Source organism: Chironomus tepperi, unplaced genomic scaffold (genome assembly GCF_022539635.2).
Source record: "Chironomus tepperi strain 1889 unplaced genomic scaffold, CSIRO-AGI_Ctep_v1 contig_174, whole genome shotgun sequence".
Classification (NCBI taxonomy): Eukaryota; Metazoa; Arthropoda; class Insecta; order Diptera; family Chironomidae; genus Chironomus; species Chironomus tepperi.
Window position 1 is genome coordinate 198363 of NW_027226296.1, and position 12844 is coordinate 211206.

The following is a 12844-nucleotide window of genomic DNA, read 5'->3' on the forward strand; positions in this document are numbered from 1 at the left end:
ACAAAAAATGGAAGCTGTCTATTTTGAGTGGATAACAAAGCGTTATAACTAGTTAAAGGCAAGTAAATGACTAGTTAGTGACTAGTTCTGACGATTTTTTGTCTTATCGAGAATATTAGACAGCAACATGACTGCCAAATTGAACCGACCTTCATATGAAATCCATAAAGGACCTTTTACAGAGCCCTTAAACCTCTGGCATCGCTCGGGATATGCACAAGCAAATCCCACAAATTAAAACTTCATCCTCAAAATTTTCTCAATAAAATTATGAATTTACTTCCATAATGATGTAAGTTTGATTAGTTTTTATGACTAAATTTAATTCATCTTTAACTACTCAAGTTAAAGAACAAGTTGAGGAACATGAATGGATGTTAGTTTTGAAATTATGAGTAAATTTTAACTTATTCTATGATGTAAAATAGTAAAATCATTTTGAAACTTTGGATATTCAACAATTATTGACTTTTAGAACCAATTATTGATCATTACACAAACTTTTCAGACTCAAAAAATTGATTTTAAATTTTTGTGATGTTGTGAGTGTTGAGTAGATCGTTGTCATATCGACAGGACTCTATTTAATGATTGAGAGTCCAGGTTCTAGTGGGAGTCGAACCCAAGTACGAGTAAGAGTACTAAAAGTAGCCAGTGTGCTGCCTTACAATTCGGCCACAGAGACCTAACTCTCGCACTGGCAGATTCGCCTATATACGACTCAATACTCCAGATTCTACTGATGAATCCATAACCTTCAAAAGGTCCCCATGACATTATAAAAACAATAAATTTTCCGCAGTCCACAAATGAGTTCTCAAGAAATTTTCTTTCAATTTCATCAAAATAAAAATTAAATTATTTTGCTCACCTGAATTTGGTTGACCGTTGCTATTGGGACGAGCTGATGGTGCACCGTCACGTGCCTCAACTTCTAAAGCATAAGCACCTTGCTTCTCACGATCAAAAACAATTTTTGTGAAAATTTCTCCGCTTTGTAAATTAATTTCGAAGAAATCTTTGCCTTCGTTGCGTGGTGAGTCGACAACATAGTAATAGACCTAAATTTATGTGAAATTTTGATGTTAAAGCTGTGGATTTTCTTGGATGTTGAATTTAATTTCTTACCCTGTGGATGAATTAGAAAATTTGTGATTAGTCAAATAAATTCAAATTTATTAAAAATCAACAAAAAACTCACTGATTATTAGGGAACGTTCCATCCTTATCAATAGCATTAACTTGTGTAACTTTCGTGCCAATTGGTTCACCTTCCAAGACTGTTTCCTGTTCACGTTCAGTAAATAATGGAATTTCATCATTCACATCTTCAAGCATAATATAAACTGTAGCTTCTGATGCAAGTTGTTGTGCTCCGTTATTCTATGTGTAAAAATTTCAATATATTAATTTTTTCTGAAAATATTCTTAAAGATGCTTTAATTCGTTCTCTTTTTGCGGTGATGTATTGACTGAAATAAAATTCAACTGAGCATGACGCTTCGCTTTTTATTGACAATCGTCGCGACTTTGATATGGAATGAAAAGGTCTAAGTATGACAGGGAAGGAGGCAGGAGATATGGTTCAAATTTGTATCGAAATTTAGAGGAATTTTGTAAGTTTTTTTTACGAGCAAAACTGAAAAATTGAAGAATTTTGTCGATAACGAGTGTTATGATTCCTTCAATCCAACCCCTCCCTCCCCTTTTCCCTAGAATCCCTAAATACACCCCAGAAACCATGAACAATACAAAATTTATTTATAGAACTAAAAGTCGTTGTAATTGAAATAAAGAATATGGAAGCAGAAACAATGACAGGATGATAACAAAAAAAAGTGAAATTCGAAAGTGTCATCATGATAATCCATAAGCTTCATCATACAATTTTTTTCTTCCTATATTGTCTCTTATTTCTACACCATTCATACATCATTTGAGTGGTTCTTGTTATCTTCATCTATCTTTTATGATAGCGAAAAATTGTGTTTTTATTCTAGCTTTTTTATTATTAAATATGGATATTTGATGTCTATTGGAAGGCTGTTGGTAGTTTTGTTGTTGATATTCTCGTGATTTGACTGATTTATAGGGGAAGTTAAGCTGATTTTACTTTAAAATGCTAGCATTCAAAGAGGGTACTCTTAAGAACAGGATAAGGTGTAAGCAGCGTTCATGAGCATTCTCGTCTGGGATATTAAAGGCGAGCAATTGTCGAAAGCATGCTCTTTGTCTGTTAGGCAAAGTTCCTTCATCTGACAGTTTTTTCATTATTTAAATCAACTTTAAAAGGCGGAAATCTGCCCGAATATCATAAATCTCTTAATCGTTCGAATATCCAGTTTCAGGAAGTCATGACTCTGACTTGGTTTGAATCAGATTGGATTCTAATTCGCGGAATTAGAATTTGATTTAAATCAGTCACAATTTGTAAACACTTCAGTAAAAAGCTTCAAGAAATCCATCTTTAAATTGTATAAACTATCTAGTTTCATATTCAACTATTTACAGTCTTATTGGTTGATTATCATCGATAAATTAAAACATTGATATGAATAGAAATGAGATGAAGATTGGCAATGAATGAAAGAATTCCATTCAAGAGATGATTATTGCATATTTTTGATGAATTATGATGCTTGAATTGTTGATTTTAATTAAAAATTCTTCATCAAGCATTGACTAAAGGAATGCTTTGCATTACAAACAAAACTGGATGAATTCAAGCTGTATGTCTTAAAAGATATTAATTAATCATTTTGGAATCCTCTAAAAATGGCAAAATAAATCATCCTTAACAAAAGTTTTTCGACCTTTTTTAGATCTTGGCTTAGACTCAAATTGAGCCAACGGTAATCAAATTAAACTTTTATAAAATTAATTAATAAAATAATTTTAATTCAATAAAATTAACTTTTTCCTTTTTCACATCCAACTTAATTTTCTCGAATTTCCACAAAAGTAAATAATTTTCAATTCAAAAGGTATCGCTACCTAACTGACGTTTGCTGGCTTGCCTTCATAATAAAGTACTTCCTTCCGTTGTAAATTTTTTCCTTTATTGTCGACGAGCAAAAGCTTTTGGTAAAATGCCCAAAATGGATGGTAGTCTTCATTTATTAAGGTAGAAATTAAGCTTCTTATGATGTTTTTTTATAGAAACGGACATGAATGCCAAATGTTGTGCATTAAGTATTATTAATTACAACTTTTTGGAAAGGTAATATTGTTTAAGATTTGAAGTATTTAGGGATTTTTTGGGAATTTTAATGGAAATTTTGAGATTTTTTGGTAATTTTTTGAGAACTTTAATTGAAATTTTCGGTTTTTTGACTTAATTTTTGACGGAATTTTGGATTTTTTGGGAGAAAACACACAACAGACCCTTAAATACCATCAAAATGCATCTCCAAAAGTCAAAAGAAAATCCTCAACAATTTCTCAAATTGAAACAATTTCTTCTCCCATAATTAGCAACACAAACTCATCATCATGATGAAAAACATTTTAATTTATCATAGTCTTAACTTTACATTATAAAATCATACAATACCTCTGCTTTTTCCCATTCATTTCTATTTTTATTACAGAAAAAAAAATTATTGTTTCTGTTGAGTTATTGTCGGATTTCTTAATTATTATTGCAATAGTAATGAAAGGAACAGACTTTAAGGAAATATTTTACTTTTTATTATTTATGAAAGGAAATAATTTATGAAATGATTCGGCTTCTTTAAAATCTCTCACACTAAATAATTAATCAATCTCAGTTAATGTAATTGAGGATTTTTTTTATCCAAAAGTATGTGCTGTATTACATGGAATGATATAATTAGAATTGGAGAGATGGTGATGGAAGTACAGTAGCGTCCAAAAATTTGCGGACAAGAAATATTTTTTCTTATTTTGATTATAAAATCCGTTTAAATGCATGAAATTGAATGCGGTTTTCAGTGTTTAATTCTTCTTTAAAAACTACATTAGAAAAAACATACATTTAGTCGGAAACATTTGTTAATTATACTATAAAAATTTTTTTGTATTAAATGTGACGGTCAAAAATTTGCGGACAAAGCTTTTTGTTGTGATATTTTTAACAGTTCTTATCAGATCAACAAGTTTTGATTCTTTTCTTGATCTTTGTTGATTGCTTTTAAAAAAAGGAAATCACTTTTCCGAATTGAGCATGCTGCATTCCAGCTACGGACCTTAAAATATTTTATGGTTAGGCCACGAGTTTTTCTCAAAAATTTTCACTTTTCTTGCAATTAAAATAAATGTTTTTATACTCATTTAATAGCATTTTTAATGCACTTTCTAACAATATACAACACATAAGGCTTTTGAGACATCAAATTATCATATGTGAAAAAAGCAAGATGGCGGCACATAATTATTCAATGATTAGGACTTTTTGTGTAGTTTTCTGAGTTTTAATCTTTAGATTAGAGCTGTTTCAACTTAAAACAATAAATTTCACTGGCGTTTTCCAGCTTTTCAAAGGGAAATAGGTCGTTCGAAAATGTCACATATAGAACTTTCAAAGGAGAAAAAAAAAATATTTTTAAGTTTATGCTTTAAGTTAATATCTGTTAAGCATTTATTTGTTATATTTTGAATGTTTAATGAAAAAAATCCATTTTGACCATCTTCAATAGTCTAAATAAGAAAAACTACAATTTTCTCTCCTTTGAAAGTTCTATATGTGACATTTTCGAACGAATTTCCCTTTGAAAAGCTGGAAAACGCCAGTGAAATTTATTGTTTTAAGTTGAAACAGCTCTAATCTAAAGATTAAAACTCAGAAAACTACACAAAAAGTCCTAATCATTGAATAATTTAAACTTTTGTAATCTTTGATGAGCCGCCATCTTGCTTTTTTCACATATTTTCTTTGAATTTGATGTCTGTTTTCAAGGAAGCCTTATGTGTTGTATATTGTTAGAAAGTGCATTAAAAATGCTATTAAATGAGTATAAAAACATTTATTTTAATTGCAAGAAAAGTGAAAATTTTTGAGAAAAACTCGTGGCCTAACCATAAAATATTTTAAGGTCCCAGAAAAGTGATTTCCTTTTTTTCAATCAACAAAGATCAAGGAATAGGAGATCTGATAAGAACTGTTAAAAATATCACAACAAAAAGCTTTGTCCGCAAATTTTTGACCGTCTAATTCACAAATGTTTCCACTAAATGTATGTTTTTTCTAATGTAGTTTTTAAAGAAGAATTAAACACTGAAAACCGCATTCAATTTCATGCATTTAAGCGGATTTTATAATCAAAATAAGAAAAAATATTTCTTGTCCGCAAATTTTTGGACGCTACTGTAGGGAGATTTGGGGTTTAAGGTGTGAATTTTGAAGCATTTTTTGGGAGATAGGTGCTTAGCAGGGACGTGATTAAGGGAATTAGGGCTGATTCATTAGAAATTGTCTTTGAGTTTTGATCCAAAAAAGACCCTTTCTCTATACAATGTAATGCGTCTAGCCACAATTTCTGAGTCTCGAGATGATAGCAATGATTTAATGAACTTTTGAGGAGACCCACACTTCATCACTTGACCACGGCTTATAAAGCCTCTACAATTCTCCAGCCAGAAACTCCTCTAAAAACCTTCAAAATTAAGAAAAAATCATCCCCATCCCCCCAATCCAATGTGATTTGTTGCAAAGTCATTTATGCGGAAAAATCTTCTCGTCTGTTTTCCTTTCTTTTTTCCTTATTTCTGTTTATGAGAAGAGAAAATGTCTTGATTAATTATCGCCATTTCACGATCAACTTCACATTTACACCCCTCTGATGTTAAGTATTAATTAGCAATTAATGACTCTTTGACCTCTCATTGTCCTTCCAAAAACTCACAACTACAAAATTTTTTGTCTATTCTAATTTTAAATCGACAATAATGATAATGATTGGGAAGCTAATCATTAAATCAGAGACGAGGGTTGCGTGATAAAGTCCCTTTTTTTTTAAATCTAGTTTATCATTATCGATTGTGATTTTGATTGCTATGGAGATGCCAACGACATTCCATCTCTTTTAAATCAAGACAATTTTTGCATCCGAAATTTTTGTTTTATTTTTCTGGTCAACAAAACGAAGGAAGGAATAAGAAAAAAAGGAATTTGGGATCCTTTTCATCGTCTATGTCTGGCATGTTGTTGAAAAGTTTTAGTCTCCAATTAAAATCAATTAATTTAGGATTTTTTTTCTTCTTTTTGGTAGTTGTTGGGTCAATGAGGGTCAACAATTTTTGTGTACGTTTAAATAAAAGCAATGATTTCAGTCTTTGTGATTCTTATTTTGATTGGGATTTAATTTGTTTACAATCAATTTGGTATTGGGGAGGTGATTAAACTGTGTTGGTGGTCTGGATGACATGAGGTTTGGTTTGGGAGTGTTTTTGGAAGCTTTAGGGGATTTAAGGTTCTTGTTAAAGATTCATATTGACTAAATTCTATAGATGGGATCGAGATTGAGACAATTGCGATAGGATAGCATCCAGGGAGCGATGAAGGAGGCTGCAGTGTTTGGCATTCTGTCTCAACTGTCTCAATCTTGAAACTGGGACGTCTGGTGTCAACCTCCTCCCTCCCCGCATCCTCTCCTTTTTGGAAAAGTCTCAAATTAACTAGGTTTCTTTGAGAACTCATCATAACCTCCCCCAATCACCATCTAAGGTTCCTGACTATGCCCTTAAATTGAAATAACCACTCTAAGTAATTTACCGAAGTCAAATATCCTTTTACCATCTTGAAAACTCTTCAAAATTATTACAAAATGAAAAATATTTTCCAAATTTTCAATCAATTTTTTCTTATTTTTTCCGACCAAACTCACATTATCGTAAACAAGAATCCTACACGTAAAATCAAATGTTTCTGAATCGTCAACATTCAAAATTAACAATGATCTATATCAATATCATCTCGACTCCCACAGTTGAACACTTTTAAGCGAAAAATATTTTTTTGGAACATATAATGCTGCTGGATATTTTTGTTATAAGCTTATATTGTTCTTTAAAGGTTCTTGGAATATATATTTTTGGAGATTTTAGCGAATTTGGTTAGAATTAAGGTGTATTATGTTGCATAATTAGCTTATTTTGGTGGTTTTAAGATTTAGAATTGATTTATGAAGAAGACTTCCTTTCAGACTCCAAATGGATTACGTATGGGATCCACATGAAGGTGACATTCAATTGATGTTAATAAATGAGACTTAACAGAGTCTTTAAAGCTCCCATAAAGAGACATAATCATTTATGTCACTTAAAATTACCATAAACTAGTCATAATCCCCAGCATCCATGTAAAAATCACTTCAAATTACTGACCTAATTTTAAATAATTCCATAAATCATTATCAAGTCAATTTTACTCATTACCCTCGCATACTTATCATTATTTCTCTTATAATATCCATCAACCTAATTATTCTCAACAATTTTCTTTCGTTAATCTTCATCCCATATGAGCATTTTATGCTATTAAGTAAATTTCAAGTATTTTCTCAGCAAATCATAACAAAATTATGAAACTTGAGCTTCCATTAATGTGAAAATAATCTCATTTTGATCAGTTTAATGCATTGATGAGTGAAAAATCTCTAATTGCATAGCTGCATTCTCAAGTTTTTTCCTGATATAATGGGATGGATATAAGTTTGTTCTCATTTACATCCACGTAGCTTGAAGGTAAACAAAAATGTAGATTATTTTCCTTTGTTTTAAAATTAGATTTGATGTGGTTTGGAAGCTTGAAAGTTATTATGAAATTTGGATATTAACCTGATTATTTAGAGGAAGTAAGGGTGTGCAGGTGACTTCTTAGCAGGGGGTGGCCAAAAATTTTGGGAATTTTGGATTTTTTTCACGAAAATCTTTAAAAAATTGAAGATTTGTTTCCAAAAACTGGGCAAAGGGTTTGACCACTACCTTCCTTACCTCCACGGAACACCCCTCAGCTTTTAAATTCACAATCAATACCCAATCATTCACTAGTCACCAAGCCACCATCCAAAAACCCAGCAATTCAATCTTAAAAGCCCGTTACAGTCATCATCCATCGAAATTACAAAATGGAACAAGAAACAGAAGTGATGAAATTTACAATCGCATTTCTACGAATGTCAAGAAGAAGCAAAAAAGCTTTTAAATGAATTAAAATAATTTTTAATTTCTCTCTTGAGCATTTCTTCATTTGTAATTTTCATCACACAATTTTCACATTTTGTCTCATTTCCCAACATCCACGGGTGAGTCACAAACAAGATTTTTTTTCTTACTTTTTCTTCAATATTGCATGTATAAAAATGTAATTTAGAAGTAAAGAAAAAATTGAATAGCGATTGTGTCCTGCTGATAATTTCTGACAATATAAAGTTAAATCTGAGCTGATTCTCATTTCTAATTTTTTATTCCGTATACATATTTACTTTTATTATAGCCATAGTCGGAATAGATAGAGCGAGAAAAGTGTGATAATAGCTTTTTATCATTCAAAAAATCCCAGTTGAAGGAGATATTCAATTGGAATGCAAATGAAAATTGAACGTCTTTTTCATTTAGAGAATGAGCAGAAAGACACGAAATTGAGCTTTGTTGTAAGTTCTTTGAGATGATTGTTGGGAATTTAGAGATCTTTGTGTGGTCTTGGAGTCACTAGAGATTATTGAGAATTTAGCAATATAAATAAATCAAACTAAAAATACGTTTGATGACCTACTTGATGAGGCATAGTCATGGCAGGGCTTTGAGGAGCTTGTGTTTCATAAGGGTGTATTAACAGAGGATATAGCTCCCTCCCAACTTTAAAACAGATCAGTCTACCCCCTGGGGCACACCTTATGTCCTTTATAATTCATCCAAAGCAACAGTCCTGCACTTTTAGACGAATCTTAGATTTAAGCCGCATTTAGAAGCAATTAGGACACCATTGTGAAGTTGACGACTTTCCATACATCCAATTTGAAACCTTAAAGCTGAACTTCAACATACAACCCAAAAAATGCGCCCTAATTCCTCAAAATATGTCTTCATATCTTCAACTTCAACCAAGAATAAAATGAAAAATTTTAAAATCCGCAATCAAGAAGATTTTCAATGGGACACGTGCTGAACAGTTTAAATTATTCCATTAATTCCGATATTATAAAACAACTTTAGCTACCTACGAATTCCGAGAAAATATTAAATAAATCTCATCTGTGTTCTTTTCCACGTTTTGCTGAATTTTCGAAAATAAAAGGGGGAAAATATTAAAATAATGACTACATTTATTCCTCCCTGACAAGCTCTGAGGCTCCTGGACGTTTTGACATCAAGAAAATTGATTGGCTGTTCAATTGAACATCCTAATTGCTTGTTAACTTGATATAAAACCTTCAAAAATCTCTTTTTTTGAGACTCAGCTTATTTTTTTTAACGTGAAAAAAGTTTTAAATATTTAAAATTTTTCTTTTTTGAATAACGTACTATTTATAAATTTTACGTTAATATTCTTCAAGTTCTTTAAGTCTCACCGTGGAGACAGCTTTAAGAAAGTATATAAAATTTCAACACAACTCCATAGTCAGCCGCCTCTTGATAGTTAAATGAATTTTTCACTTCTTGTTGTCGATTTTGCGAAGAATTTATATTACAGCCACTCGATGACAGAATGAGAATGAGAGCTTAGCTGTGCTACGTTAAAATAAGAAGCCAGGAAAATGGAATTTTTTCACACTTAATTTTTGTTGTAAGATATTTATAAGTCTGTATATTGTTAAAGTGGAATTGTTTGTTGGATATTTTGAATTTTTTGGGTATTTTAAGGTATAATTTGAATAATTAAAGAAGCCCCGAGCAGCATAGGGAAATCATTGAGGCGTTACTACGTTTTATCGTTGATTGCATGACGTGAGAGTGCCTTGATTGCTTTGTGACGTCTGATTTCGGACCATATTTAATGTTAAGTATTTTAAGCATTAAAACAGACTTAAATGAATGATTTTAAGCTAAATTCCCAAGCAGCACATTGCGACAAACTACATGAAAGTGCCCTGACGGCTGTATGACGCCTAATTTTGGATCATTTTAAATGTCCAGTATTTTTGACATCAAATCAGACTTGAAAATCGTCAATAAATGATCTGAAGCTCAATTCCCGAGCAGCACAATAAGGCAAATAGCATAAAACGTCACAAAACCATCAGAACAGCTTCGTATCTAGCAGTAAATACTACAACAAAGCGATGCCCTACCAAACACACTGTGCAGTCTGATTCGATCTAAATTCAAGCTATTCAATTTAATTCCAAGTCAATAAAATTCCAAATTGATTTTAAGCCCTTCAATTTACATCACCAAAAGCCCCACCTTCCTCTCAATAACAAATAGAACCATAAATTGAAATGATTATGGCCAACAAAATGGAGCAAAAAAGAGAACGAATATAAAAAAAAACAATTTTCATTTAACACATTGCACTTACCTCAACACGTATTGTCAAATTGTATTCCTTAATCGTCTCATAATCCAGTGGATGATTGACTTTTATATCGGCCCACGTATCCTGGCCATCTTGCCGCTGTTGCAAATAAAACGTATGATATTTGTTTGTTTGTGCTGTTGAGCCTGGCATTAGACGATAAAATACTGTCGGATTGCCTTCAATTCCCGAACTATAATTGTGTTTGTTTATCGGCAAACAGATGAGTTATTGGGGGATTGTGAGTTTTGGGAAAGAAATTGAAGTTAATATTAGCAAAATGTTCTTGAAAATGTTTTTTTGAAGCTAATTTAGAGAGAAATTTCATGCAATTTGTTATTTTATATACAAAATTAATAGTTTAAATTATATTGATAAAAATTGAATTATGAGAACTTATTGAGCACATAGATCTGAGTGGGGTCGTTCATTTATGCCCACCCTGTGCGTAATAGGGGTAATTCCAGTTTAAACAATGCCATTTAATTAATTAATATCCACAATTTTGTAATATAAAGTTCAAATATCAAATTGTGGTCTTCTTTGTAATTTCCACACAATTGACACAAAGCCTGTACTCAATAAAATTCATTTGACTTATCAAATAATCAATTTTCTAATTAACCATGTTCTGTTAATTATTTGTCAGAATCCTTTTGATATGAATTTTCTCATTACATGCTTAATTTTATGGTCATTTGAATCTGACTTGTGGCATTAATTTTGGACTATTCTTGTCGATTTTGATAATTAATTGCTGGTAAAATTTAAATTAAATTTACAATATTGGTTATTTTGAGAATTTTGATGTTTAATTTTCTGTGGAAAATTGTTACAGGAATGTTGTAATGTTGGCATTGAGGGATTGAAGGTCAGATACTAAGAAATGTTAAAAATTAAAATTTTTTGCAATTTTTTCGAATTTTATTTGAAAAATAGTAAAATTTGCAATTTTTTTTAAATTTTTTTTGAAAAATTATAAAATTTGCAACTTTTAAAATTTTCTAAAAATAACAAATTTTAATAATTTTTAAATTCGAAAAAATTTTAAAATTTGATTAAAAATTCTCAATTTTTAAGAATTTTTCGACTAAACCTAACCCTACCTCATCCTGAATATTATAATTTGGAAAAATATTAACTCTAAAGTTCTCATAATTCAACAATAATCTACAAAACATAAAAAAATATTAAAAATATCACCAAACTAAAATTATTACAAATTTTTAATAAAATACATCTAAAATCAACCACAAAACTAAAAATATTAATAAAATCCAAACTAAAAATAGAACCAACAAAACACCATAAATGATAATTTTAAAGGTGAGTGACTCATTGCCGTCAAAAAAATTATTGGCAATGTTCAAAAAACATTTTTTTATTATTTTCAATTTTAAAGCTTCAGCTTCAAAAAAAGATAGAAGAACAGAAGTCAATTGAATTCAAGTCCTCATGTTTGACTTTCCCACGCGTACCATTTTTTATTTCGTGAATACTTACTGCAATTTTAATGAATTTTACTTTTATTCTACGACATATTTTTTACTTTTTTTAAATTTTTTTTTATGTAAAACGCACATTTCCACGTGAGATGAGATTGACGAGTGGGACGATGTGAAGAAATAATTTAAATAATTTAAAATCCTTTTTTTCAGTATTTTAATATGCATTACAAGTCGTTAAAAACTTCTTCCGTGTGCATCATGAAGATTTAGTGTGAATTAATGTTGAACGATTATCACAAAAACTGAGCATCATTTACTATTAAAATGTAATAAAATGAAAAAACTTTTCCGTTTATCATCGCAGCTCATAACATCGTACGAGTGAAGTATGTACTCATAACTTAACATGACGTCTTAAAAATTTATGTAAATATCCTGATAATATCGTAATTGATTAAATATGATAATGTCATGCAAAATAATGGCAAAAATGTACATAAAATTAATAAAAAAGACTTTGGTGGGATGGATTCCATCTAGTCGAAGTTGCTGCTTCAATTAAACGACAAAAATTTTTTGTTAAACAATAAAAAGTTGTCGTGTAGAAGCAAAAATTGTTTTGAATGAAATTAATTGCTTGAAATTTATGAAAAATTATCTGTTTGTTATTGAATTAATGAGGAACGGAAAAGGAAGTAAAGAAGACAATTTTTTTTTTGAGAATTGTGAAAGATAAAGTAAGGAAATGAGGGTGATGAGGAGCAATCTGCTTTAGTGAATGAAGGAAAATAAGAATTGTGAAATTTTAGGAATTTTGTGGATTGTTGAAAAAGTTAAAAAATTTTCAACATTTTCAATTTAATTTTTTCTTTTTTAAATATGAAGATGTGCCTTTAAAACTTAGAATTGGATAATTAAC

At 30.4% G+C, this 12844-nt stretch overlaps 1 protein-coding gene across 1 annotated transcript in view; it reads right to left on the bottom strand.

The window, feature by feature from the left end:
- CadN (neural cadherin) overlaps positions 1-12844 on the bottom strand; it is a 122850-nt gene that overhangs the window by 96444 nt on the left and 13562 nt on the right. Inside the window, 3 exon segments of the mRNA XM_070638485.1 lie at positions 872-1061; positions 1198-1383; positions 10481-10670. Coding sequence (XP_070494586.1) covers positions 872-1061; positions 1198-1383; positions 10481-10670 — 566 coding nt within the window.